The sequence below is a fragment of the Leptodactylus fuscus genome, chromosome 2, assembly GCF_031893055.1.
Source record: "Leptodactylus fuscus isolate aLepFus1 chromosome 2, aLepFus1.hap2, whole genome shotgun sequence".
Lineage (NCBI taxonomy): Eukaryota > Metazoa > Chordata > Amphibia > Anura > Leptodactylidae > Leptodactylus > Leptodactylus fuscus.
Window position 1 is genome coordinate 86336499 of NC_134266.1, and position 27918 is coordinate 86364416.

The 27918-nt window shown below is 43.0% G+C and overlaps 1 protein-coding gene across 2 annotated transcripts; it reads right to left on the bottom strand.

Moving 5' to 3' along the window:
* Positions 1-670: 670 nt before the first annotated feature.
* SIKE1 (suppressor of IKBKE 1) lies at positions 671-17767 on the bottom strand. 2 transcript variants are annotated; one of them, XM_075264200.1, is made up of 6 exons: positions 17721-17767; positions 9653-9813; positions 9341-9446; positions 5823-5965; positions 2911-3024; positions 671-1232 (listed from the first exon to the last, which is right to left on the bottom strand). In XM_075264200.1, exons 1-6 carry the CDS (start codon positions 17743-17745, stop codon positions 1131-1133), a joined length of 651 nt encoding a protein of 216 aa, XP_075120301.1. In that variant the 5' UTR covers positions 17746-17767; the 3' UTR covers positions 671-1130. The 2 variants fall into 2 exon arrangements, with proteins under 2 accessions (XP_075120301.1, XP_075120302.1); XM_075264201.1 differs by lacking the exon at positions 17721-17767 and adding an exon at positions 11354-11437.
* Positions 17768-27918: the final 10151 nt, after the last annotated feature.

The following is a 27918-nucleotide window of genomic DNA, read 5'->3' on the forward strand; positions in this document are numbered from 1 at the left end:
TAGTTTTGTGGGAAAAGATTTGGTATAACTTGTCATTTAGCCATTTCTTTCTATGTTCAGAAGCAGTAAGAGTGATTATTCCTACAGAGACAGCTGTCAATCACATTCAGGACTGCTCACTTTACTCAATTACTTCTACTAAGCGTAGAAAGAACAAAAAAACCTATACATCAATCTACTTCAGCACCTCTGGCTCTCCAACATGGTACCTGCAGACCACACCATGTCCATGGTTATAGGTTCCCTTTAAAAACAGGGTTGTGGAGTCAATAGGCCAAATAACTGACTGTTGAATCTTCCCACAGCCAGACAGGCATCTCCTAATACATAAAAAAAAAAAATACTAGTGGCTTCTATGCCGTGTTGTGGTAATTGCACCCTTCCCATCCTCCTTTTTCCCCTTATACCTATTTGGGTTGCACACCTCCCAATGTTCAACCTCTGTTATGACGGTTTTGTTTCCCTCTACTTCCCTTTACCCCCTCATCCATATTCAGATGTGATTTATGTTGTTTTTCCTTTTATACAAAACTTTAATTTAATTACCCCCCCCCCCCCCCAACTAGTGGCTATGCAACTGTATAATGTCATAAATAATTTTATTTGGAAGTTGGAGTCGGTCTCTTTTCTTACTGATTCCACATATAATTGGCCTAGACTCCAGCTCTGTACACAGCCCTGCGTGTAGACCTACTGTTAGCTGTTACATCATCAGTATGCGCTGTGTAATATACATCTTCCATCCATATTTATTCATTTCTTAGGGGTCACAGATATGAACATAATGTAGCGTGTAATTACACAGTATTTTATTTATAACTATATGTATCTCTTTTTTTAAATAAAACATCTATACTCTTTATTTTCACTGTGCTCTAAGTTCAAGAGATTTCTATGGAAGTATGGTGTTTACTTTCTTGAAGAACTTGTACAATATGAGTTCATACAAGCAGCTTTCTTCATCTCCACAAATCCAAACACTGTTCAGTACAGAACGGATGCAATTCAAGGCCATGGAACATCAGACTAGTGCTAGTTTACGCAGAAGGACAAGGAAACAGTCTCCGTACCAAAACTGTTGAAGGTCCAGCAAAACAAAAGAAGGTGATTGTCTTGCAAAAAGAAAGAGATCACTGTGATTTCTCTGTTGAATTCCACTCCGATTCATTTTTATCCGAATGTAAGGACTCCTTGCTCACTGACAGAATCCCCCGAAGCTCCTTATTTTCCAGCTGACAAGATCCAAAAATAAACCAATGAAATATCATTTTATTAAAATGCAATATTCCCAACTGCAAGCAACACAGAATATGACCTTATTTTATAAAATATAATGTTTTCTTTGTCTTTAATATTTGCCCTTAGGGATAAATAATATTTGTCTAAAGGGATGGAGGACTGTTGCAATGTAATACAGTATATGAAGGCTATTAACGTTATACAAGTCTTTCCTGCTAAGAACTACACTATAAAATAGCTGCTCGCCAGTTGCATATGAAGACTGATTTAAAGGAACATGTTCTGGGGATAATATCACTCCCTAAGGAGAGATCACCTTCTCTTTGGTATGGAGTCTTACAAAAAGCCTCTTTAGCTCCACTGGGGGGGAATTATCGGAAAAATATGCAAATCTGTTTCCCAAGATGTAAATCTGAAAACAGTGCCTCTGTTTGCTGCCCTCTAGAGGTAACTCCCTTGAACATCATGCCCGACTTTTTCAACAAGCCTTTGTTGCATGATGCGGGATTTAGCCAAATCAATATCCCAGCTGTGGACAGCGCTGTTTCGATCTTGTTGGATCTCTTCAGCACAGCATAGGGAAAATTGATTTGGCAGTGATGAGAGACTTCTAGACCAGGTTCTAGGGCTAATATCACCTTCTCAGGTTTATGTAGTCTTATAAAAAGCATTTTTAGCTCCACTGGGGAGAATATGGGAAAAATATGCAAATCTTGGGAAACAGATTTGAATATTTTTACCATAAATGAACACTTAATTTAGAAAAAAAAAAATGAATATAAGAAACTCAGCTGCCCTCGCTGTTTAGTATACATAGTCAGTCCTGTAGGAGTATTTACTGATTATTTACAGAGTACAATGACAAAATCAGTCTTTATGTCAAAGTTTAGGGAGCATTGTGGAGCAGGGGAGTTAGTGACTGCTGCACAGGCGCTCAACGTCAACACACACAAGGGTAAGTTGTTTTACAGGATGTTAATTTACCTATCACTATATATTGGCATGTGAAATAAATCCAGAGCACCCTGAGGAACCCCACGTAAACACAGGGAGAACATAAAAACTCCAGGGAAGTTGTCCAGAACAACAAAATGACAGACCACATAAAGAGTGGTTGCACGTAGACTCTGGCAAGTTCCATAAATGTATGGTCAATCTACTTATAATATAAATAAGTTTCATTGTTGGTTAGATGTGTTACGTTTTGTATAACTTATGGGGAAAAAACTAAATTAGAATAAGTCACTGAAGCTAAACTGTTGGGGTTTGTCCAGGAATTCCAGATCTCTGGCAGGAGGCTGGGCAAGGTGGAAAAAAACAAACCAAAAACCCACACCTGTCACTGGTGCTCTGGTGTCTCCCACCACTGTCAGGTCCAGTGGTTTGTTCTAGTGGAAGTCCTTGACGCATAAGACTACTGTGGCCAATCAATGACCTTAACAGTCACAGGACAGCGGCAGGGGACACCAGAGTGATGGAGATAGGTAAGAATGTTTTTGTTTTCACCTTCCCCAGCCTCCTGCCAGAGATCTGAAATTCCTGGACAACCACTTTAGGAGTTCAGACAAAGATCTGTTTGTTAAAGGCTGAAGATGTGTTATGTTCAAGTTATACGCCATAAATCATCATACAAACAGTAAACATAAAATATAGCACTTATCACAGCTTTACCTCTAGTTGGGCAAGTCTCTCTTGAATACTATAGGCCTGCTCTTCATCTACTTGAATGGCTTTTCTCATTACTTCTCCCATTGAACATATTCGATCAATATAACTCTCTATTTCCTTTAAAGAAAGTAAATGTTAGTTCAAAGGTATGAGATGTTCACATATACAGCATGTTGAATAATTACGATTAGAGATGAGTGAGTAGTGTTTGATCGAGTAGGTGTTCGATCGAATACTACGGTATTCAAAATACTCGTACTCGATCGAACACTACTAGCTGTTTGAAGTTTAATGTTTGATGCAGAACCAGCGTCGATTGGCAGAATGCTATACATTCTGCCAATCAACGCTGGTTCTTCTCTTACCTTTCCGAAGTCTTCTCCGCGCTGCGTCCCCGCGTCTTCTTCCGGGAGGAATTCACTCTGCCTAGGCAGAGCCGACTGCGCATGCGCGGGCATGTACGCGCATGCGCAGTCGGCTCTGCCTAGGCAGAGTGAATTCCACCCGGAAGAAGACGCGGGGACCCTGCGCCGGGAGAAGACTTCAAGCAGAATCCAGCCCAACCGTCACTCGTGGACTTGGTAAGTATGATTTTATCGAATGTTGCCCATCCCTGAAAAGAGCATTTCCCCCCATAGACTATAATAGGGTTCGAAATTTGTTCGAACAGTCGAACAGTGTGCGGCTGTTCGAATCGGATTTCGAACCTCGGACACGTTAGTGTTTGCTCATCTCTAATTACGATTCATTGTGGTGGAATGCTATTCACAGAGATATTCACAGAGATAACAGGACACAGGGAATTATTGTGAACATTACATTTAAGTCAGTAAAATGTAAAAATATGCAGCAGATTTAGGCAACCTGCAAATGTAAAAATCCACAGCATGCCCAATCTGTTGAAGATTCTTGCCAAGAAGAGTAAAATTCATAAACAAAATGTTAGTATAAAACTTTGGGAATGTTTTAATAAATATGCCTATAGCGGAGACCCGGTTGCTATGGCGACCGCTCTGCAGCAGAGTGGTCGCCATAAGCTTTACATACCCGGTGGAGGCCGGGGCTGCAGCATCGCTCCACTCCTGCAGGAAGCCAGCGGCGGCAGGAAGGTTGCGATCTCGCTCCTCCACCGTATACCCGGCGTATAAGACAACCCGCAACTTTTCAGAAAGGTTTTGGGGGTTAAAAAGTCGTCTTATGCGCCAGAAAATATGGTAAATGCCACGTAAAAAAAGGTGAATAGAGAGATACCGAGCACACTTATAGTGTAGATGGTCTATTATAAATATATAGATGAATTATCTGGTGTTTATGAAAAGAACTCAGGACCTGGTGGCCTCTCACCTGATCGGGTTGTGACTCCGTTCACAACTCCGTTTTCAGCAATATTAGGCTTCGTCAGAGTGAGAGTGGCAGCACGTCTCTATAACACTGGTCAAAAACCAGGAGGATGCACCAATGGAAGAACAAAAGGACGGCGCTCTCAGGTCCAAAGGAATTTATTCAAAAAGAAGATTGCATTCTAATCTCACAGCAAAGTGACTGTAGTGAATCCCAACCCCAATTTGCAGAACAATATGCACAGCAAACACACTGCAATTTCCAGAACAGTCGCAGTTTTGGAAGTCACAGCATGTCAATTATGTCTACGAAATCTCCGGTGGTTTCCCTATAGGTATAATGGAAGCAGAAAGTCCGCAGAGGAAACCTCTATAGGCTTTCTGTGAAAAGTAATGCAGGGAAAAAGAAAAAAAAACAAAACAAACAAAAAACAAAACAAAACATGGTGTTGCTGCTGTAGATTTTCCTGCAGCGCTTTTTTGCTGTGGGTCGCTATGTGGGACCTTAGCCTTACAAGTATGTGCAAGAAGAAAAAAACAAAACAATACATAAACCTTGATAATAAGCCCTTAATGACCAGACACATTTTAGAGTCTTTAATGGACCTAACTCTTAATTGTTGGGTTAAAGTAATTTTGGCAATTTTTTTTTATATATTATTGAGAGTAATCTATAGCAAAAGATAAAAATTGACAGCATTTTTTTTATTTCAGAAACTTACAATAAAATAGTGCATTAAATTGGGTTCCCTATTGTTTTTTTATGTAGATTTTGATCCCCATATAGGGGCTCATAATGTACATTTTTCCCTATCAGTATGTCTTTAGAGTGTGGGAGGAAATCCACACAAACACGGGGAGAACATACAAACTCCTTGCAGATGTTTTTCCTGGCAGAATTTGAACCCATGACTCCAATGCTGCAAGGCTGCAGTGCTAACCACTGAGCCACCATGTTGCCACTTTCCCTATTGTATTATGGACGTTTTGCTATATTATATGTCTCAGAAAAACGGGACCTGCGACGCACATCATCGCAGAACAGCAGGCAGTCGCTTTTAGGGAAGGGCACTGTCAGCAGGACTTTCACTACCTAACCTACAGCACCATCAAGTGGGATAAAAAAAAATAAATCGCCAATTTCTTTACATTAATCAACTAAAAAGTATGTATACAAGTTAGCTGAGAAGTTTCACACAGTTTGGTTTTCTGAGCAGATGAGTCATACTGAGAGAGGCTGGAATGGGGGGAATACAGATGTAGCTTACAGATATGATCCTGAGATTCTCCGCTTTACACCACCACCAGAACCATGGTTCTATGTGCTAAAGAGCCCAATGTATCAGCATCTGAAGTTATCCCATTCTCACTCTTCTCAGATTATTTGCATAGACTTCGGAGGTGATTTTTTTTTTTTATAAGTAAATTGGTTATTTAACAAGTAGAGTAAAGCTAAAAAAAAAAAAAAGGATTTTATACTGTGCCTAACAGGTTACTATGAACACTTCACATTTTGAAGTGTAAAGGACAATAATATAATATAGTGTATAATGTAAAATCACATGCAAAACTTACAGACGAGTAGGTTTCATGAGCTTCCAGTACTGGCTCTGTTGGGACAGGTTTTTTGTTCGCTACTAACTGCAGCATTTGCCTCCTGTATTTGCTCATTATAAGTTCTAGGGCATACTGATGTTCCTCCAAAGACAACCAGAGCTCTGATAAAGTTGCAAAAAGACAAATTAGGTGCATGTAATATAGTATACAAACAAGTGCAATAAACCTGAAATCAGATTATTGAACAGGTACAGGGCTCTGCCTGCAAGGGCTTTACAATCTACAAGAGAAAGGAAAGAAGCAATTTGGATGGATTTTTGGTAGCAGCAGGGTTAGGCTGGTCTTACACGGCCGTAATGTAAGTCTGCAATTGAGGGTTTTCAATTGCGGACCATTTGCAGACACATTATATTCAGTGCGGCCTCTTACACCACCGGATATTTTATCCGTGGCGTACCGGGCCTCCGCAATGAATAGAGCAGGTCCGTAAAGGCCGTGAATTCAAGGCACTGCACGGACTCGCCCATAGAACGACAGGACATGGGCGTCTGCGGTGTCTATGTTGCTGATCAGCAACTTGCGGACCATAGAATCAATATGGTCATGTAAGATCAGCCTTACTGTAGGGATTCAATTATAGTTTCAATTGTATAGTATTATGACCTTAACCCGGTCTTCATAGAGGACACATAAAATAAAGGGGAGAGAAGAATAAAAAAATATATATATATATATATATATATATATATATATATATATATATATATATATATATATATATAATAATAATAATAATAATAATAATAAGGGTCTGAGCAGTCAGACCCACACTGATCTAATACACAAACATCAATTAAATGGTCCACATTCATGCTAAATATTATTGCCACTGATCTGAATGTACTGCACGATAGATCCCTATGATGCTACTAGCAAAGGTCTTTATAACTTAACAATCAGAAAGGGATTTGCAGATAATATAATACAGCCATATTATGGCCATCTGGATGCAGCCATATTCAAGGAAAATCCATTCAATGCTCAACACAGGATGGTTTGCGAATAGCAAATACTAGAGATGAGCGAGCACTATTCAAAATGGCAGTTTCGAATAGCACGCACCCATAGGAATGAATGGACGCAGCCGGCACGCAAGGGGTTAAGCAGCAGGACGCCGGCCCCGACTGTGTGCTGGCCGGCTCCATTCATTGCTATGGGTGCGTGGTATTCGAAACTGCCGTTTCGAATAGTGCTCGCTCATCTCTAGCAAATACTAAAAACAATCATTCATTTTTGCAGAGTGGGGTTGGATGTATAGCTATAGAGAAGAGCAGCAAGGATAGAGAAACACTGTCTCTTTCAGATTGCAGCGACAGCTAGAAGAGGACTGGTGTAGCTAACACTAGGTTAATACAAGAATTGGGGTGTCCATTGTTCCAGTATGTAGGAAGAAAGGAACAGACAAACAGTAAAAGAAGTGAACACCAGCAGAGCCCAACATTCTTTTTAACTGTATACGCCAAATGAAAAAACTGTGCTTGAAGAAGCTTTTGGTCTAGTGATTTTAGACAGTCACTGCAATGGAGTCTCTGATGTGAATCCAGCAATGTTGGTGTTCCAATATTTAAAAATGCATAACATACGTATAAAATGAAAAATATTCAAAAGTAAACAAAATCATCTTTAGCCATAGTGTAAGGATGAATGGTATGGCTGAAGCACTGGAAAGAGACATAAATTATGACTAAAGCAATCGTAAGAATATTATCAGCACTAATATTCACTGGATATTTTTTCTCCAGAGTGGGTTTTTGTTTTTTTACAGTATCATTGTGTACTATACTAAATATTATTAGAAAAATTATCCATTGACGAATTTGCACAATATCCAATTTCCAAAAATTATCTGCAAATACATCTACAGCAGTGCCAAATTCTTAATGTTCCCTTGGCTACTCTTTGCTTGGCTTTATTTCACTTGCTGCTCCTTGTATCACTGTTACTTACATGCAGTGCATCTGTGGACAAACTACATTTCCCATGATTCTCCTACCTGCACTCACTCTGGGTATCTCTTCCCTTCTCCACTAACCCCTACAATGAAATCACAGGCAATAAGTCAGTTCCACATACGAAGACACAGGCTGCTGTGTTTTGTTTGTAAGCTCACTCTGCAAACAAAGAGTGAGAGCAGGCAGATGAATCATGGGATATATAGTTTGTCCACAAAGTCACTGCATGTAAATAACAGTGATACAAGGAGCAGCAATTCAAATAAATCCAAGAAAAGGCTGCACACGGAAACAGTGAATATTTAGTAGTAAATTTGCAGATAATTTTTGGAACTTGGATACTCTCTTTAAGGGGGCATTCACACTACGTATACGGCAGCTTATTCTGAACGTAAAACACGTTCAGAGTAAGCGGCGTATAAAGCAGTTCCATTCATTTCTATGGGAGCCGGTATACGAGCGCTCCCCATAGAAATGAATGGGCTGCTTCTTTCACTGCGAGCAGTCCCATTGAAGTGAATGGGAAGTGCCGGTGTGTATGGCTCGGCATGAGCAGAACTTGCCGTATACGCCGGCACTTCCCATTCACTTCAATGGGACTGCTCGCAGTGAAAGAAGCAGCCCATTCATTTCTATGGGGAGCGCTCGCATGCCAGCTCCCATAGAAATGAATGGGAAGTGTTCGGCAGCCCTGCTGTAACGCCGGCGTGTACGGCTATGATACACGCTGGCGTTACGTAGTGTGAATGCCCCCTAAGGCTGCGTTCACACGGAGTTGTTTGACTCAGGAATTTGGTAAGGAAACTGACTCAAATTCCTCCTCCTAAAAACGCCTCACCATAGGACCGTATGGTGAGAAGTTTTTAGGAGGAGGAATTTGAGTCAGTTTCCTTACCAAATTCCTGAGCCAAACAACTCCGTGTGAACGCAGCCTAAAAAAGCAGAAAAAGAAAAACTTGTTTTATACATAAAATATTAGTAAAAAAAAAAAAAAAAAAAGAGTAAAAAAAGATGTAGAAATTCTTTAATGGGGGGTTATCCAGGCCAAAAACAGACAACTCTTCTAACTTTTAAATTAGTAGGGGGCAATAATTAAAAAAAAAAAAATAAAAAAAATAATCAGACTCACCTGTCCTCTATGGCATTCCGGTCTTTCTGCTGAACGGTTCTCTTCCGGAGTTCCGCTAAGGCCAATCAGTGAATGGCATGCAATGACACTACCTGAGACATCACGGCTTCTCTTCCTGAGGTCTGCTGAGACCACCGAGGACAATCAGCAGCTTCAGCAGAACTCCGAAAGACACCCGGGAGAAGCTGCCGAAGCAGAAGAATCGGGACGGGCGGACACCACAGGATCGGGCACAGGCAAGTACACATTAAAAAATAAATAAATAATTCACTGCCCCTGGCTGATTTAAAAGTAAAGGGGTTGTCCAATTTTGCCTAGACATCCTCTTTAAGGAGAGAAAAAAAAAAAAAAAAAGAAAAAGAAAAAACAAAGTATTTTTTTTAGTTTATGATGACCTTTATTTTCTTGCTGAAGATCTCTAATCTGAGTGTTTTCTTGACACAACAGCACGTGTGGCTTGTACTTTGACGTGTCCTTTATTTCTGCCAAATCTTCCTGGTACTGAAAGAGAATTAAGGGATTGGTTAAAACAAAACAATGGAAAATGACTTGACACCTGACTTGGTGGTAGGGAAGGAGTCTAACTAGTCACTGTTCTAGCAACTTCTATGGGTCCAGTTGAAGGGACCACCAGTGATCATCCCTATTTACCACTAATCCAGTGGAGAAACAGTGACAGCTGGAAAATCCTTTAAAAGCGAACCCACCTTTTCTGGCAGAGTGGTCCCAACCTCCTTCATGGCTTCCACATGCTTATGTAGAGAGCTAGACTGTTCAATTAAGGATTCTGCGGCGTTGTCATGATCTTTAAGTCTCTCTAACAAAGTCTTGGCATCCTGCAAAATCTTGTCAATGGTACAAGTCATGGCTGGAATTAAAGAAAAAAAAAAGTTATGTAGATCTGTAAAACATCCGACATAATATGAAGGGCCGAACTGGGTGTAGGTATGAGCTGGAATGCTTCTGCAGCCAATGAGGTCTTTAAAATAAACAAAAAAAAAAAAGGGTTATGAACAGTAAAATCAGTTTCCTAAATATATGACCTAACTGGCTCCTGGGATTTGTCCAGCCCTGGAAAATCTCATGATTGCTGACCGTACTTTATATGACTGTATGTTTTGTAAAAATAAACCATTGTGATTCAACTCACATTCTTGGTGGTCACATGCAGCAAAAAAATGTGTAACATGAAATTCCACATCAATATATTACATATCTAGCAAAGTTTAAACAGGCACTGTTGTTTCAACAAACTTTGCATAAATGAATAGTACAAGCAATTTTTATTGAGAAACGCCTCATTTCCTATCCCTCTCACTGCTCAAAATTAGTTTTAGGCCAAGACCCCAATGTAGCAAGAAACAGCAGAAAAATGCTGCAGATGAATCATAGTAGAAACGGGTTTGTTTTCGCATTGTTTTTTCACTGCAGTTAGAGATGAGCGAGTACTGTTCGGATCAGCCGATCCGAACAGCACACTCGCATAGAAATGAATGGACGTAGCCGGCACGCAGGATGTTAAGCGGCCGGCCACCGTCAAAGCGGAAGTACCAGGTGCATCCATTCATTTCTATGGAGCGTGCTGTTCGGATCAGCTGATCCGAACAGTACTCGCTCATCTCTAACTGCAGTTTATCCTCTGAGGACTTTCTGCCCATATTATACCTGTACGTAAACCGCCAGCGTTTTCGCAGGTATAAATGTAATACAAAATAACGGTGGTACCGCACACTCTTATAGCAGAGATGCGGTGCTAGCAGAAAAAGGTCCTTCAACCTACGTAATCAAGTAGAAATAAAATTTGCTGCACACACTATATTTGCATTAGGAAGGTGAAGTGATTTATTTTACAGGAGAACAAACGCCATTGACACAGCGCAAAGAAAAAATTGAAAAAGGCAAACTAGATCAATCAATGTTTTTGACTATCAGAATAGATCTAGAAATAATGAACAAACATTAATCAGCAAAGTGACATGAAAGGTCAAGGCTCAATATCATAGAGAAAATAAATAAATATACTATGTACTATATACATGAAAACCGTAATGAGACAATGAAGAAACAGAAGTAGAAAACAAAAATATAGAGGAAACCAGGAGAACCATGTTATACCGAAAGTATAAGAAAGGAGTAACAGTGTGATTACAGAACAAAGGTAAAAATCATGATATGTAGTAGGTAGTATACAGCTGTATGAGGTGGTGTATAGAGAAAGCAGATAGATACAGTGTCTGGGGGTAAGACAAACACAGATGGCCAGAAATATATGAGATAAGAAGATGTGGGACAGATACAGAGAGTAAATAGATAAAGCAGAGTGCAAAGATGTGAAAACAATAGTGGAGAATAGAGAATAAGAGACCTGAGGAGCAAGGAGGGAGAGACATAATACAGATACAGCTTACCTAGTGCATAGCATAGCAGGGAGGAGTGTCAGGGCGTGCAAGTAAAAGCCCAATGACTCGGGTTGTATAGAGGTAGCTTCACAGGAAATGAAGTGAAGTGCCGACAGCCAAATGGGGAGGAAGTAGGAGGGATATGCGTTCCAAAGGGAGGAAGTAGGAGGGATATGTGTTCCAAAGCGAGGAAGTAGGAGGAGTATGTGTTCCAAGGGGAGGAAGTAGTAGAGATATGTGTTCCAAAGGGAGGAAGTAGGAGGGATATGTGTTCCAAAGGGAGGAAGTAGGAGGAGTATGTGTTCCAAGGGGAGGAAGTAGGAGAGATATGTGTTCCAAAGGGAGGAAGTAGGAGGGATATGCGTTTTAAAGGGAGGAAGTAGGAGGGATATGCGTTCCAAAGGAAGGAAGTAGGAGGGATATGTGTTCCAAATGGAGGATGTAGGAGGGATATGTGTTCCAAAGGTAGAAAGTAGGAGAGATATGCATTCTAAAAAGGCGGATGAACAATGTAAAAATGTGTATGGATGTAAATGAATAAAAGTGGAATGTCAGGCCAAATGTGAGTGAATCATATGTGTAGAAATGAAAAAAAAAGATAGGAACAAGAAAGACAAGAAAGCCAACTACATGAAGCAAAGAAGGGAAAAAAAGGAAGAAAAAGAGAAAACATAACATAAACCCCCAACATCATACCTCCCAACCGTCCCGATTTCCGCGGGACATTCATGATTTCGGTGACGTGTTCCGCGGTCCCGGTTGGAGGGAGGTATGTCCTGATTTTCTCTGGGCGCAGATCTGAGTTGAACACATATGTGGCTAAAGCAAGGAGCTGTCACAGTTCAGCTCCTTGCTTTGCCGCTGCACGCCGGCTACTGGCTGTGTAGACGCGATGTGATGACGTCACATCGCGTCTACAACTGAGTGCGAGAGAGAGAGAGGCGTGGAGAAAGCGGCAGGGGAGCAAGGAGAAGGTAAGTGTAATGTGTACACTGAGGTGGAACGTGAAACTGGGGGCAGATGAAGGAGAGGACGGCATGACACTGGGGCAGAGATGGAGGGGACATGAATCTGGGTGCAGAGATGAAGGGGACATGAATCTGGGGGCAGAGATGTAGGGGACATGAATCTGGGGGCAGAGATGGAAGGGACATGAATCTGGGGGCAGAGATGTGGGGGCAGAGATGGGGGGACATGAATCTGGGGGCAGAGATAGGGGGACATGAATCTGGGGGCAGAGATGGAGGGACATGAATCTGGGGGAAGAGATGGGGGGACATGAATCTGGGGCAGAGATGGGAGGGACATGAATCTGGGGCAGAGATTGAGGGACATGAATCTGGGGGCAGAGATGTGGGGACATGAATCTGGGGGCAGAGATGGAGGGGACATGAATCTGGGGGCAGAGATGGGGGGACATGAATCTGGGGGCAGAGATGGAGGGGACATGAATCTGGGGGCAGAGATGGGGGGACATGAATCTGGGGGCAGAGATGGGGGACATGAATCTGGGGGCAGAGATGGGGGGACATGAATCTGGGGTCAGAGATGGAGGGGACATGAATCTGGGGGCAGAGATGAGGGGACATGAATCTGGGGGCAGAGATGGAGGGGACATGAATCTGGGGGCAGAGATGGGGGACATGAATCTGGGGACAGAGATGGAGGAGATATGAAACTGGGGGCAGAGATGGAGGGGGGACATGAAACTGGGGGCAGATGAAGGGTGTATATGAAACTGGGGGAGAGATAGAGGGGGGACATACAATTTACGGGTGACTGTAGGAGGATTATACTGTGTGCGGGCACATGAAAAATTAATGAGAATGGGCGGAGTCAACACAAAAGTGGGCGGGGATAAATTTGCTGCGGCGCGCGTAGCCAAACATGCCCTGAACAAGGCTCAAATAAAAGGAGTAATTGAGAGAGACAAAGAGCGGTACATCGAGGAATGGAGAAGCGCAATAAATAACTCCAAGAAACTCACTGTGTACCAGTCACTACAAAGAGAATACACCATGGCCACCTACCTGGAGAGAATACACTACCCCAAACACAGACAGACCCTGAGCCGGTACAGACTGAGCGCCCATAACCTGGAGATGGAGATGGGGCGACACAGGCAGACGTATAAGCCACGGGAGAACAGACTGTGCCAGTACTGTGACCAGGGGGCCCTAGAAGACCCACTTGCTGCTACACTGCACCAAATACTCAGCTTTGAGGGCTGTCTACTTCCAAAGACTCTCTGCCCACATCCCAAACTTCATATCTGCAGACGAGAAGAGGAAACTCTACATCCTACTGGGAGAAGAAGAGGCCACTGTGGAGATCGCTGCTCAATACGTGTCCAGCTGTCACCAAACAAGAGGAAGATGAGACTCCACGGACTGTTATACCCCAAACCACCCCCCCATATAGCGGCCACCAACTAAGAGGAAGATGAGACTCCACGGACTGTTATACCCCAAATCAACCCCCACACCCCTCCATACCCGCCACTCCCCCCCCTGGCTCCAACTCTCCCCCCACACACACACTTTATTAGCTTTGGCAATGACAAATATCTATTCGGACGTGCCAATAAAGCTTGTTTGATTTGATTTGAAATGAGATTACACGGTGGGATAAACGAGGGGGGGGGGGACTGATAATAATGGATCAGGGGGAAAAAAGGGGGGTCAAGAAAGGGAAAAAACTATCTTGCGCTACCATATATCTGTACTATACCCATAGGTGATGAAGAGTTGTCACTTTGTCTGTGAAAGAAAATAAAAAATATATTAACCCCTTAAGGACCAGGCCATTTTTTGGTTTCGCATTTTCGTTTTTCCCTCCACACATTCCAAGAGCCAAAACTTTTTCTATTTTCAGTTCACAGAGTCGCATGATGGCTTATTGTTAGCGGGACAAATTTTACGTTGTAATGGCACCATTCAATATGCTGTGCAATGTACTGGTAAGCTGGAAAAAAATTCAAAATGAAATGCAATTGGAGAAAAAAATGCATTTGCGCCATTTTCATATGGGTTTAATTTTTACAGCGTTCACTGTTTGGTACAAACAACATGTTACCTGTATTCTGTGTGTCAGTACAAACACGGTGATACCAAATTTATATAGTATTTGAAATGTTTTGATACTTTTTAAAAAATGAAAAACTTTGCAAAATAGAAAAAAAAATGGTGTTGTCATGTTCTGACACCTGTAACTTTTTCATATTTACATGTATGGAGCTGGGTTAGGTGTCTTTTTAAGTGGGACAAGATGACGTTTCTATTGATACCATTTGAGGAAAGATCTGTTGGTTTGATCACTTTTTATTCAATTTTTTTTATAAGGAGGCAAAAAAAGTGTTGAAAAAATGCTATTTGGCTTTTTTTTTTTTTTTTTTTTTTTGCTGTTACGCCGTTCGCAGTATGGGATAAATGTTTTAATATTTTAATAGTTCAGGCATTTTGGAGCGCAGGGATACCTAATATGTTTATGTTTAACGTTCTTTATTTACTTTTATATCTGATCTAGGGAAAGGGGGGTGATTTGAACTTTTATTTTTTTTTAATACTTTTAAAAACTATTTTTCTTCTTTTACATTTATGATCAGACCCCTTAGGTACCTTGAAACCTAGGGGGTCTGATCGCTCATGCTATTCACTGCAATACTACAGTATTGCAGTGAATAGTAAAGTCACAGCAGTTCTATTAGATGATGCCTCTGGCATCGTGCAATAGAACCAATGCTATAAACAGCAAAGAAGAAAAAATAGGAGGGGCACGCATCCATTAGGAGACTTCTTCTAAAAAATGTCCTTTATTTGGGAAAACAGGTACAATAAAAAGCAACCTTCTGGGAGGGATAGGCAGCATAAAGGCGAAAAAAGGCCTTTTTTTGGGAGCCGCCTGCACAGTTTTCACGCTGCGGTCGTGTTTGACCACAGTTTGTAAAGGGTGACAGCAGCGATCGGCTCAGGCATCGACCGCTGCTGTTAGTGGCAGGTCCTGGCTGTACTATACAGCCGGCATCTGCCGTATATGGAGCGAGCTCAGCTCGTGAGCTCTCTCCATACATCCCCATGCGACCCATGAAGTAATAGTATGTCATGGGTCGCTAAGGGCAGTCGTATGGTTAGGGATACAGAGCACACAAGTATTCAATGTAATGAGCAAGATCCACATCTACCTATGGAAAAAGGAAATTTAAGTAAGACAAAAGATATAGTGAAATATCAGATCAACAAGGTAACAAAGCATTCAATACGTAAAATTTCGATCATACACTCGGTTGAGTCCCATGGGTTCGGTGGTATTGAGTGAGTGTATCCAAAAGGATTCACGCTGCTTAAGAATAGTGATCCGGTTGCCCCCTCTGTGGGGTTGTGGAACGTGTTCAATTGCCTGAAAACGTAATTGTGATACGTTGTGCCTTACTTGGCTAAAATGTGCTAGTTCAGGAAGAGAATCCACGTGATTTCTGATGGTAGACTTGTGCTTGGAGATTCGGTCCCGTATATGATGAGTAGTTTCACCTACATAAAATAGGCCACAAGGACATTTGAGCAAATAAACTACGAAAGAGGAATCACACGTGAAGAAATCCTTGATAGGAAACCCGTATGGGGATGTGAAAAATGGTCCACTCTGATCACCGCAGAGCATTGTATGCAGTGGAGACAAGGGTAAGTACCCTTCCTAGCCGTAGATAGAAAAGTTTGTTATTGTCATTGGTTATCTTGGTTGATGTTTGATTTTGATTATTTTTTGATTAATTAACAAGCCCTTCACCTCCCACGTGACATTGCTAATTATAAAAGTGGCTCCGGTTCGGACTTGATCAGTACTTACAAAACCACCTAATGAACCTCGCAGAACAACTCATACAGGTATCGCCCAACACATACACAAAAAGGGGTGTGGCATAAATTATGACTATTGATTGCAATTGATGTAAAATGCCCCATCAATCCCAATTTTGATATAGATCGTAACTGGCCAGAACTATGTATGATATATATATATATATATATATATATATATATATATATATATATATATATATATATCCCAAAATTATGCCTGTACGCACTATAACTTATCACACAAAAAACAAGCCCTCATAAAGGTACATTGATGGAGAAATTAAATAGCTATGGCTCTTGACACGTGGCACCAGAAAAACACAAGAAATAACTCGTCAGTAAGAGCCAAAACAAGTTAGTCACTAAAGGGTTAAAGGGGCTCTATCAGCAAAATCATGCTGCTAGAGCCCCACATATGCGTGCATTGCCTTTAAAAAGGCTATTCAGGCACTGTAAAAGTTAAATTAAACAACCCCCGTTTTAAAATAATAACTTAGAAAAGAATCTTCTCTACTTACGGAACGTGCACCCTGGGCGGGCATTCAGGGTGCGCCGTCTTCTTCTTCCCTGCCTCTTCTTCCTCTGTCGTCTTCGGTCCCGTCCTCCTCCGACGCTTGCTCGCGGACACTGATAAAAAAAAAAATAGCCCGGGCGCATGCGCAGTAGCCGTAGTAGAAGCCGCGTGCTACTGCGCATGCGCCCGGGCTGTTTTTTTTTTATCAGTGTCCGCGAGCAAGCGCCGGAGGAGGACGGGACCGAAGACGACAGAGGAAGAAGAGGCGGGGAAGAAGAAGACGGCGCACCCTGAATGCCCGCCCAGGGCCCGCCCAGGGTGCACGTTCCGTAAGTAGAGAAGATTCTTTTCTAAGTTATTATTTTAAAACGGGGGGGTAGTTTAATTTAACTTTTACAGTGCCTGAATAGCCTTTTTAAAGGCTATGCACGCATATGTGGGGCTCTAGCAGCATGATTTTGCTGATAGAGCCCCTTTAATACATGGCAACTATTACATTGCAGTAATTTTAAAGAGGTTGGCCAATAACAAAAATCTTCTTTCTCAATGTAGCCCCCTCGACCCATGACATCTCATCATTGTGGGTGTAGCTGAGAATTCCCCCAGTATCAGCTGGCACCTGTACAATGCCCTTGTCCCATGACTGCAGGTGAAAAGCAGAATTATAAGGTTTCCTGACATCTTATCCTGTGTAATCCCCAAACCAAAGGCCATTTTTAGGAAAAAAGGGTCCACTAAAGTCCCCCTTACTGGACAGCTCTCCACCAAACTATGATCCAAGGCCACCAATGGCTCCAATATATCACATAGGTATCAAAGCTCCAGAAAACTCATGGCTAGCTCAAGGCACTGACAATAGTGGAGGAACAAGATGATGCTCAATGGCGGGGACAGCGGGCAATGTGTTGTCACTACGACACAATATCCCTGGAGGGGAGAAGCCCGAGCACACAGATAGTGTCACACACAGAGCCTGGGCTGGACCAGGACACCCCAGCATCAGAACCTGTCAAACCTGCCAGGCGCTTCATTGCCTCCACAACTTCCGCCTCCCATTCACCGGAAATCGCTCTGATTGGCGCGCTCAACGTAACGTCAATAAGGTGACTAGAAGTTTGAGCGGCCATGGCTTGTGCTGGCAAATTACATTGTTCAGGCTATTATTTAAATAAAACTGTGGATTCTATGCCGTGTGTTAGCCTACAGTGTTGTGTGTGTTGGGTTTGCAGTGTTTTACTAATCGCATCCTTATGTAGTGGAAGCGTCATATAACGTGCTTGGCAAGGTTGTTTTGTTATATGCCCTCTAGTGGTCAAATATGTGAAATGCAGTCATGTTTGCAAATGTAGACACAGACGTCCTGCAACCAAGAAAAGTTTCCTTCACATATACTGGCAGTACCTGGCTTCAGTGAGGCTTGTGTGTAAAACACACGCAGAGACGTCAGGCTGGGAGAGCCCTCCACAGGGAGATTTCTTAGTGGCATTTTTCAGCAAAACTAAAGGTTGCCTATATAAAAGGGCACAGCTAAATGTACTTACACCCCATATAATAATATTGGACACAGTTTGTCAGGGCTGCGTCTACTCATGTCAGCCTGCACCTGGGCAAAGTCACCAGTGGTTTCATTCAGATAGAACACGTCCAAAATCACGACTGTTCTTCAGATCACATAGTATAATAAGTACACGCCTAGGAGAGGTGATTGCAAACAATGATCAATATTACCCACCTCTCCTGGACTACAGTCATGGCCAAAAGTTTTGAGAATGATACAAATATTAATTTTTGCAAAGTCTACTGCTTCAGTTTTTCTAATGGCAATTTGCATATACTCCAGAATGTTATAAAGAGTGATCAGCTTAACAGCAATTACTTGCAAAGTCAATATTTGCCTAGAAAATGAACTTTATCCCCAAAACACATTGCAACATCATTGCAGCCCTGCCTTAAAAGGACCAGCTAACATCGTTTCAGTGATTGCTCCATTAATACAGGTGTGGGTGTTGATGAGGACAAGGCTGGAGATCAATCTGTCATGATTAAGTAAGAATGACACCATTGGACACTTTAAAAGGAGGCTGGTGCTTGGCATCATTGTTTCTCTTCTGTTAACCATGGTTATCTCTAAAGAAACACGTGCAGTCATCATTGCACTGCACAAAAATGGCCTAACAAGGAAGAGTATCGCAGCTAGAAAGATTGCACCTCAGTCAACAATCTATCACATCATCAAGAACTTCAAGGAGAGAGGTTCCATTGTTGGCAAAAAGGCTCCAGGGAGCCCAAGAAAGACCAGCAAGCGCCAGGACGTCTCTTAAAAGTGTTTCAGCTGCGGGATCAGGCTACCAGCAGTGCAGAGCTTGCTCAGGAATGGCAGCAGGCAGGTGTGAGTGCATCTGCACACACTGTGAGGCGGAGACTCTTGGAGCAAGGCCTGGTCTCAAGGAGGGCAGAAAAGAAGCCACTTCTTTCCAGAAAAAACATCAGGGGCAGACTGATATTCTGCAAAAGCTACAGGGAGTGGACTGCTGAGGACTGGGGTAAAGTCATTTTCTCTGATGAATCCCCTTTTCGATTGTTTGGGACATCTGGAAAACAGCTTATTCGGAGAAGACGAGGTGAGCACTACCACCAGTCTTGTCTCATGCCAACTGTAAAGCATCCTGAAACCATTCATGTGTGGGGTTGCTTCTCAGCCAAGGGAATCGGCTCTCTCACAGTCTTGCCTAAAAACACAGCCATGAATAAAGAATGGTACCAGAATGTCCTCCAAGATCAACTTCTCCCAACCGTCCAAGAGCAGTTTGGCGATCAACAATGCCTTTTCCAGCATGATGGAGCACCTTGCCATAAAGCAAAGGTGATAACTAAATGGCTCAGGGAACAAACATTGAGATTTTGGGTCCATGGCCTGGAAACTCCCCAGATCTTAATCCCATTGAGAACTTGTGGTCAATCATCAAGAGACGGGTGGACAAACAAAAACCTACAAATTCTGACAAAATGCAAGCATTGATTGTGCAAGAATGGACTGCTATCAGTCAGGATTTGGTCCAGAAGTTGATTGAAAGCATGCCAGGGAGAATTGCAGAGGTCCTGAAGAAGAAGGGTCAACACTGCAAATATTGACTTGCTGCATTAACTCATTCTAACTGTCAATATAAGCTTTTGTTACTCATAATATGATTGCAATTATATTTCTGTATGTGATAAAAACATCTGACAAACACACATAAAAACCAGAGGGCAGCAGATCATGTGAAAATATAAAATTTGCGTCATTCTCAAAACTTTTGGCCATGACTGTAGACTGCTTATAGTGTCTCAGTGGTCACATTCGTGATGCCAGCGGCGTAACTAGGAATGGCGGGACCCCGTGGTGAACTTTTGACATGGCCCCCCCCACGACCCCCTCCTCCGCATTCCTACACGCTCTATTATGCCCCATAGTGGCACCTGCACACAGTACTTTACAGGTCTTTACAGACCCCAGAGAATAATAATCGGAGACCCGGGGGAATAAAAACATAAAAAAACACTGTTGCTTACCTGTCCCCCGGCTCCTATGCTGTCGACCGCCACTCTCGTCCTTCTTCAATGACATCGGACGTCACATGACCCAGGACGCAGTCTTCGACAGTCTTCGTGGGGCCCACGGTGTCACTCACCGATCCCGGCCCAGCCAGGATCGGCAAGTAAATAAGGCCCGTTACCGGCTGAAGTTACTTCAGCCAGTAACGGCCTATTAAAAAAAACGCAGCAGTAGCGGCTGTCACCGTGCCCCCTAATGTCCCGGGCCCTGTGGCAGCTGCCTCTGCTGCCTCTACGGTAGTTACGCCCCTGGTCAGCGTCATTGTGCATCATGACACCGATGTGACCGATGAGACCCAATCAGCAGTCTCTGACTTAAAGCAGAAGTGCCAAAGAGAACAGGGAACCACGCCGGAGTCCAGGTAAGATGAGTAACATTGTTGTGGAGTTTAACCATCTCTCCTGTGCAACCGTCCCAATTTCCGCGGGACACTCAGGCTTTCCTACCCCTGTCCCGCCGTCCCGCGCAGCTCCCTACATGTCCCGCTATGTCCCTTTAATGATTTACTGATCAATCATTCCTCAGATCACCGCCTGCTCTTATAACAGATAATAGGCTGCGGTGATCGGAGGAATGCTCAACTATGGTTCAAGGACCTTGTCTGACATCACACGGTCACGTGACTAGGTGGGCGTGTCAGTGTCCCGTGCAGTGAAGAGAGAAGAGATCTGTGTAAGGTACTGAGAAGGGAGGGGGAAGGGGGGGATCTGAGATGCAGGATGGAGAGAAAGAGAGGGAGTGTCTGTGTGTGTGTCTGTCTGTGTGTGTCTGTGTGTGTTTGTCATTATACTGGAGGCAGAGATGGAGGGGGGACATGAAACTGGGGGCAGATGAAAGGGGATATGAAACCGAGGGAGAAATGGAGGGGGGAGATGAAACCGGGGGCAGAGATGGAGGAGGGGACATGAAATGGAGCAGATAAAGGGGGCACTTAAACTGGGGGACAACTGGAGAGGGCATTAAACCGTGGAAGGAGCTGGAGGGGGACCTGTCTGCCTCTACTTTCCCCCTGTTTGGTGTCACCCTCCAGCTTCCCCTACGGTTTAATGTCTGCTTCTAGTTGACCACCGTTTAATGTCCCACTCCATCTGCCATTTATTTATTGCCCCCTCCAACTACCCCCATTGCTAATATTCCCCTCCAGCTGATCCAGTTTCATGTTTATACTGGGGCACCAGGAGAGGGACTTAATACTGTGGGGCAGTTGGAAGGGGGACATTACAATGTGGAGACATATAATGTACGGGCGACTGTAGGAGGATTATACTGTGTCGGGAGACATGAAAAATGAAAGAGAATGGGCGGAGTCAACATAAAAGTGGGCAGGGCTAAATCTTCATTTTATCCCTCTTTCTGTTGTTCAAAAGTTGGGAGGTATGCCTGTGCCTGCACTTATTATACTCTAAGACCTGAAGAGGACCCAAAGTATAATAGTAGCTTGTGAATTGCTGAAGTTTGGCTGAAATATTTTTTTTTTAAAAAAACTCAGTGACCACTATGAGACACTATACTGTGTGGAGGGGCTAATATGGGATATTATGCTATGTGAAGAGGCCACTATGGGAGATTTATATATTTCATGTGGATAGGGGAACGTAATGGCCCGAACGCAGATGTGTTCACAGGTTCACATCTGAGTTCAAGTTTCTGTTCGGAGGAGTCCGCTTGGGGACCCCACGAACGGAAACCTAATCTGCATAAAAAAGCAGTTACCTTAGGAAACCCATGGACTGCTCCTTCATCTCTGTCTATTGCCCATCCGTGCTCTCCATTCACTCAATGACCTAAGACTTACCTCCTCTATTATCAGAACCTTCCACGCTCGTATACAAGACTTCTTCCGAGTTGCACCACTTCTCTAGAATGCTCTATCCTGGACAATCAGATTAACTCCCAATTTCTACAGCTTCAATTACAAACTAAAGACACATCTTTTCAGAAAGGCATATCACAATTCCTAATGTAAACCCTTCTGTACCATAATTAGAATCCCTATAATGAATCCTCCTCTGTTCCCGCTCCCACATTACCCCACATGATATCATGCTGTTTCAGTCTAACTTTATATGTCCAGGCTCCATCTGCATGTTACAGGACACGACTGGTGATGGCTCATAAAGTTTTATGTTTGTGTAATGACAGTCACCTCTATTACAAAATTGTCTGACCACTGTATAAGCAATGCTGCCTCCGATGCTGCCCCTGCTACCTCTTGTGTCACCCCCTCTACCTCATAGATTGTAAGCTCTTGCGAGCAGGGCCCTCAGTCCCATTATGTGAAGTGACTATTTCTTTTATAATGTATCTTTTTGTCTGTACTTGAACCCTACAAAGTGTACAGTGCTGTTGGAATATATTGATGCTATATAAATAAAATGTATTATTCTTATTATTAGACTATAATGGGGTCTGTGTGGTTTCGTGCATAAAATGCAGAGAGAAAAGTGCTGCTGGCAGCGCTTTTTTCTACGCATTTTTCATGCGGAGATGGGAATGGAATCGCTGAACACAGATGTGAACCGAGCCTAATCTAGTTTTGATGGATATTTTTGTTTAATAAAGTGTATTATTAAAATTGGTTTATTGTAATTTACTTTCCTACCATAAAGTTTAGGATGAGACAGCACCACAATACCTAAACCTCACCACTACATTTTGTACACCAAGTCAATAGTGTGGCTCCTGACATGTAAACACAAAGAGTGGAACCTGCAGATCTAATATTGTCCTAAGGATAGGCCATTAACATTAGAAACTGTATATCCTCTTTAAAGGGGTTGCCCAGGAAAAATATTTTTTTCTCTGGAGGTGGGGGTAGGTAATTATAAAAGAAAAAATATACTCACCTGTTTTATTTTTTTAAGTCAAAAGTATAACAATTATCTCAAAACCTTAGTGAAAGCTTCATATAAGTTAAAGTAAATAATAGGGGCATACTAACCTTTCACATTGATTTAATGCCAGTGATCACATGTCAAACTTGACCTGTGACCTCTGCAATCAATCACTGGCTACATAGTTGACATGCCCTCCATATTGAGATAACTGTTGTGACCACTAGTTAAAGGGTTTATGCCGTTATGGACTCTACCCACAACACAGGGTATAAGCATCTGATCGGTGGAGGCTTGGTCACCAGGTCCCCCAGTGATCTGGGGGACAGGGGATTGAAAGTAAAAATAAGCAGGGGACCACAGAAGCAGCAAATGATTTGCCAATTTGTTATTTTTACCCATGTGTAGATTGTACCAAAGCTTGTCAGTCAAAATGTTGTCATTTAGATTAAGCCTTACTACTTAGGAGAATTAAAAAAAAACTGTGCACTTGGCACTTTTATGTGCTGGTACAAGAGGCCAAGACAAGGGCACAAGTTAAGTTATACAGTCATGTTTACACAAGTAGTTCCTAGAACTTGAAACCTGATCATAGCACAATACAGTGGTAACACACAAAGCCCACAAGCAAGTGTCCATGGATTGATCTTAGGCTGGTCTTACACGACCGTAGTTTTGCACCCCAAATGGTCCGCAATTGCGGGTTCAAAATTGTGGACCATTTACGGTCCCATAATTTTCTATGAGGCCTCTTACACGATCGTAGATTTTGTCAGTGGTGTGGCGTGCCGCAACCGTGGTCCGGACAGTATACCGCATGTCTGTAATGGCCGTGCTTTTACGGCACGGCACGGCACGGAAGGTCCAATAGAAGTCTATGGGCGCATGGATTTTTGCGGATATACACTGAACATACATCAGTGTATATCCGCAATTGCGGATATCAATATGTGTGTTTTGTGGTGTGTTTAGTTTTTTGCGGATCCGCATAATACTGATGCACTTTGCGGATGTCTGCGGAATTAATTTTTAAAGTGAAATTTGTGTTGCGGATCCGCAAATTGCGGACCGCAAAAACCACTACGGTCGTGTAAGACCAGCCTTAGATGAAAGCTACATGGGAATGAATAGTTAAAGATACAATGAAATATATATATATATATATATATATATATATACACTGTCTCAGGGTCTGGGGTTGCTAGGTGGGGTAGTATAGACACAAAAGTCCAGTTTCTTTAGTCCAAAACAAAGGTACAGTTTATTTTCACTCAAAAAGGTAGTGCAGCAACAAAAGGAAACAATACAAAAATAAATACCTGCCCGGCTAGGCTCTAACTAAGCATAGAATAGGTTACCTCACCTAGAATAACAGAATTCCAAAAATATCAAGACATTGCCGTTGTAAGGGAATTGCTAGAGGAGCAATTCCACAGTAGCTGCTGGGAAACCCTGGAGGAGGGGGCACAACAAGACAGTGAGCCCTAAACTAAACCCACCACTGCCCCTACCTGCTTGCCTCACTGCTCTAGGCAGCAGAGGACAACTGGTTGACGAATCCCAAATAGGTGTATAGGTGACAACACAGAAGGAAAACAAGACAAACAACAACAAAGGGAGGTCAGCTAGCCAAGGGTCCAACAGGGTAACAGTCGAGTAATGCGGTACAGAATCAAAATACAAGAGAATGGTCAAAAGGGAAGCCCAAGGTCAGTAATATAATAGTAGCAGAGAAAGGAGCTTAGCAGGGACAAAGTCTAAGCACAGAGTCTCAATAGTCAACATGGCTGTGTGGGCTGAAGGCTTGTATATAGGAAGCCAAAGACCCGCCCTAAGCTTGATTGGTAGACAGGCTGTTAGGGAACCCTGGAACGGGGACACAAGAGACAGTGAGCCCTAGGCTTATGCCCCCCGCTCTCCCTTCCTATTGCCAGGCCCTATCCTACGTAATAGGCGGCAACCACGAGGACAGTCCCTCCCTGAGTATGTGACACACAAAACGCAGACAAGACGAACAACAACAATGGGAAGTCAACTTAGCCAAGGGTCAGTAACAGTCGGGCAATACAGTACCAAATCGGAGTCCAAAAAGAGAAGTCAGTGAGGAAAGCCAAAGGTCAAGTATAATAGAGTAATCAAAAACAGCGACAGTCAGAGCAGGTATGCGCACGGCAATAGCAAGCGCCGGTGTGAATAGGAACCAAGGTTAAATAGGGAGGAAGAACCCGCCCATGGAGTTGACAGGAAGGCAGCTGTCAATCACAGGGCACGGCCAGATTAACCTCTAGAGAATCAGAGCAAACTGAAGGTGAAGGAGATGGGTGTGGTGGAAAATCAATCACCAAGGTGAAAGAATAGGGCAGTGTTCAGACAGAGCAAGGAGAACCAAACGGAAAAAATCACAACCGATCACATCTCCTGCGCCGCAGCATGCGGCTGGATGTTACACAGGCTGTCAATAATACAGGCCAGACTAGAATTAACCATTTGATGATCAGAGACATCAGAGACACACAGTGCAATGAAAAACTCTAAGCAAAGAATCAAAATGACCCACCTCCTGCACCGCAGCATTTGTGTGGAGGGTGGCGCAGAGACCTGAACGGACAGAGACCTTACAGCCATCCACCTAAACTGACAGATTGAGCAAGGAGAAGCAGCCAAGAGGCCTCTTGTCACTCTGGAGCATCTTCAGAAATCCATAGTTCTTGTGAGAGAATCTGTCCACAGGACAACTATAAGTCATGCACTCCACAAATCTAGCTCTTATAGAAGAGTGTCAAAAAGAAAACCACGGCTCATCACCTTGATGACATTATCCCCACTGTGAAACATGGTGGTGGCAGCATCATGCTTTCGGGATGCCTTTCTTCAGTGGGAAAAGGGAAGCTGGTCAGCGTTGATGGGCAGATGTTTGGAGCTAAATGCAGGGCAATCCTGGAAGAAAACCTGTTGGAGGCTGCAAAAGACTTGAGACTGGGAATAAGGTTCACCTTCCACCATGACAATGACTCCAAACTTACAGCCAGAGCCACAGTAGAATGGTTTAGATCACGGATGTCAAACAGAAGGCCCGCGGGCTGAACCCGGCCTGGCACTTGCGCCTCAGGCAATATTATAATAACAACAAAGATAGCGGCCACATCTTAACCGCTGTGCTATGCTGGCGGCTGCCATCTTTATAGTGCAGCATAGTGCATTCTGTTCTCCATTAATTTCAATGGGGGGCTCTGTTCCATTATGATGTGTTTTCATGGAGCAGGATAGGACCTGGTCTATAAATATTGAATTGGAACAAAGCATCAGAAGCTGCACGCTCAGTCATGTGAATTGGACCTTAAAGGGGCTCTATCACTGGGAAAAGTCATTTTTAACTAATCACATACTTGCATAGACTTTAGAAAGGCTATTCCACACCTACCTTTAGTATGTAGATTGCCTCAGTGGTCTCTGAATAAGTCGGTTTGTATTCATATGCTAATGAGCTTCCAGCCAGCACAGGAAGTTCCCAGAAGCCTCCTTTCTTCTATTATCTCCTATGTGTGTGAGGCAAACAGGAAGCTGAGTCATCATCAGCAGCAGCAGTCTCCCATAGGAAACAACAGGAGAGGTGTGCACGATGTATCGAGCAACAGTCTAATTAGCATATGAATAAATACGGACTTATTCAGAAACCACTAAGGCAATCTACATACTAAAGGTAGGTGTGGAATAGCCTTTCTAAAGGCTATGCAAAGGTGTGATTAGTTAAAAATGACTTTTCCTAGTGATAGAGCCCCTTTAATGCCTATGATCAGGGCATTGCTTCCTGGTTTCCATTATGTAAAACAGCAGAGGCCAAGTACATATAGCACCATTTTAAAGGTGCTGACATCCCCCAAACTATTACAGCAGGTGCCAGAATGGTGTTAATGGTGTTAATGGTGTTATAGTTCAGCAATTAACTCTGCAGCCATTTGTGATTGCTGCATACCTGGTGCTGTATAGAGTATAGGAAGCAGTCATTATTGCTTTAACCCCTTAGCGACCCTTGACGTAACTGTACGTCATGGGTCGCATGGGGATGTATGGAGCGAGCTCACACGCTGAGCTCGCTCCATACACGGCAGATGCCGGCTGTATAATACAGCCAGGACCTGCCACTAACAGCAGCGGTCGGTGCCCGAGCCGATCGCTGCTGTTAACCCTTTACACACTGCGGTCAAACGTGACCGCAGTGTGTAAACGGCGCCGGCGGCATGGGCGCCGCCATGTTTTGCCGATCGCCGCCCTCCTGAACGTCACATGAGGGCGGTGATCGGTTGCTATGACAGCCGGAAGCCTATTGAAGGCTTCCAGGCTTGTCTCTGCCCGAGATCTATTAGACGATGCCAGAGGCATCGTCTAATAGAAGTGCTGCGATTTTCCTATTCACTGCAATACTGTAGTATTGCAGTGAATAGTATGAGCGATCAGACTCCCTAGGTTTCAAGGTACCTAAGGGGTCTGATCATAAATGTAACAGAAGAAAAAAAAAAGTTTTTAAAAGTATTAAAAAAATAAAAAAAATATAAAAGTTCAAATCACCCCCCTTTCCCTAGATTAGCTATAAAAGTAATTAAAGAACATTAAACATAAACATATTAGGTATCCCTGCGCTCCAAAATGCCTGAACTATTAGAATATTAAAACATTTATCCCGTACTGCGAACGGCGTAGCGGCAAAAGAGATAAAAACAGCCAAAAAGCGTTTTTTTCAACACTTTGCCTCCTATAAAAAATTGAATAAAAAGTGA

Coding starts and splice junctions, on each gene's coding strand:
- SIKE1 (XM_075264200.1), bottom strand. CDS start 17,745: ATGAAGCGCCTGGCAGGTTTGACAG. Junction 9,447..9,652: donor GGACCACTCTGCCAGAAAAG/GTGGGTTCGCTT, acceptor ATTCTCTTTCAG/TACCAGGAAGATTTGGCAGA. Junction 1,233..2,910: donor AGAGACTTGCCCAACTAGAG/GTAAAGCTGTGA, acceptor GGATCTTGTCAG/CTGGAAAATAAGGAGCTTCG.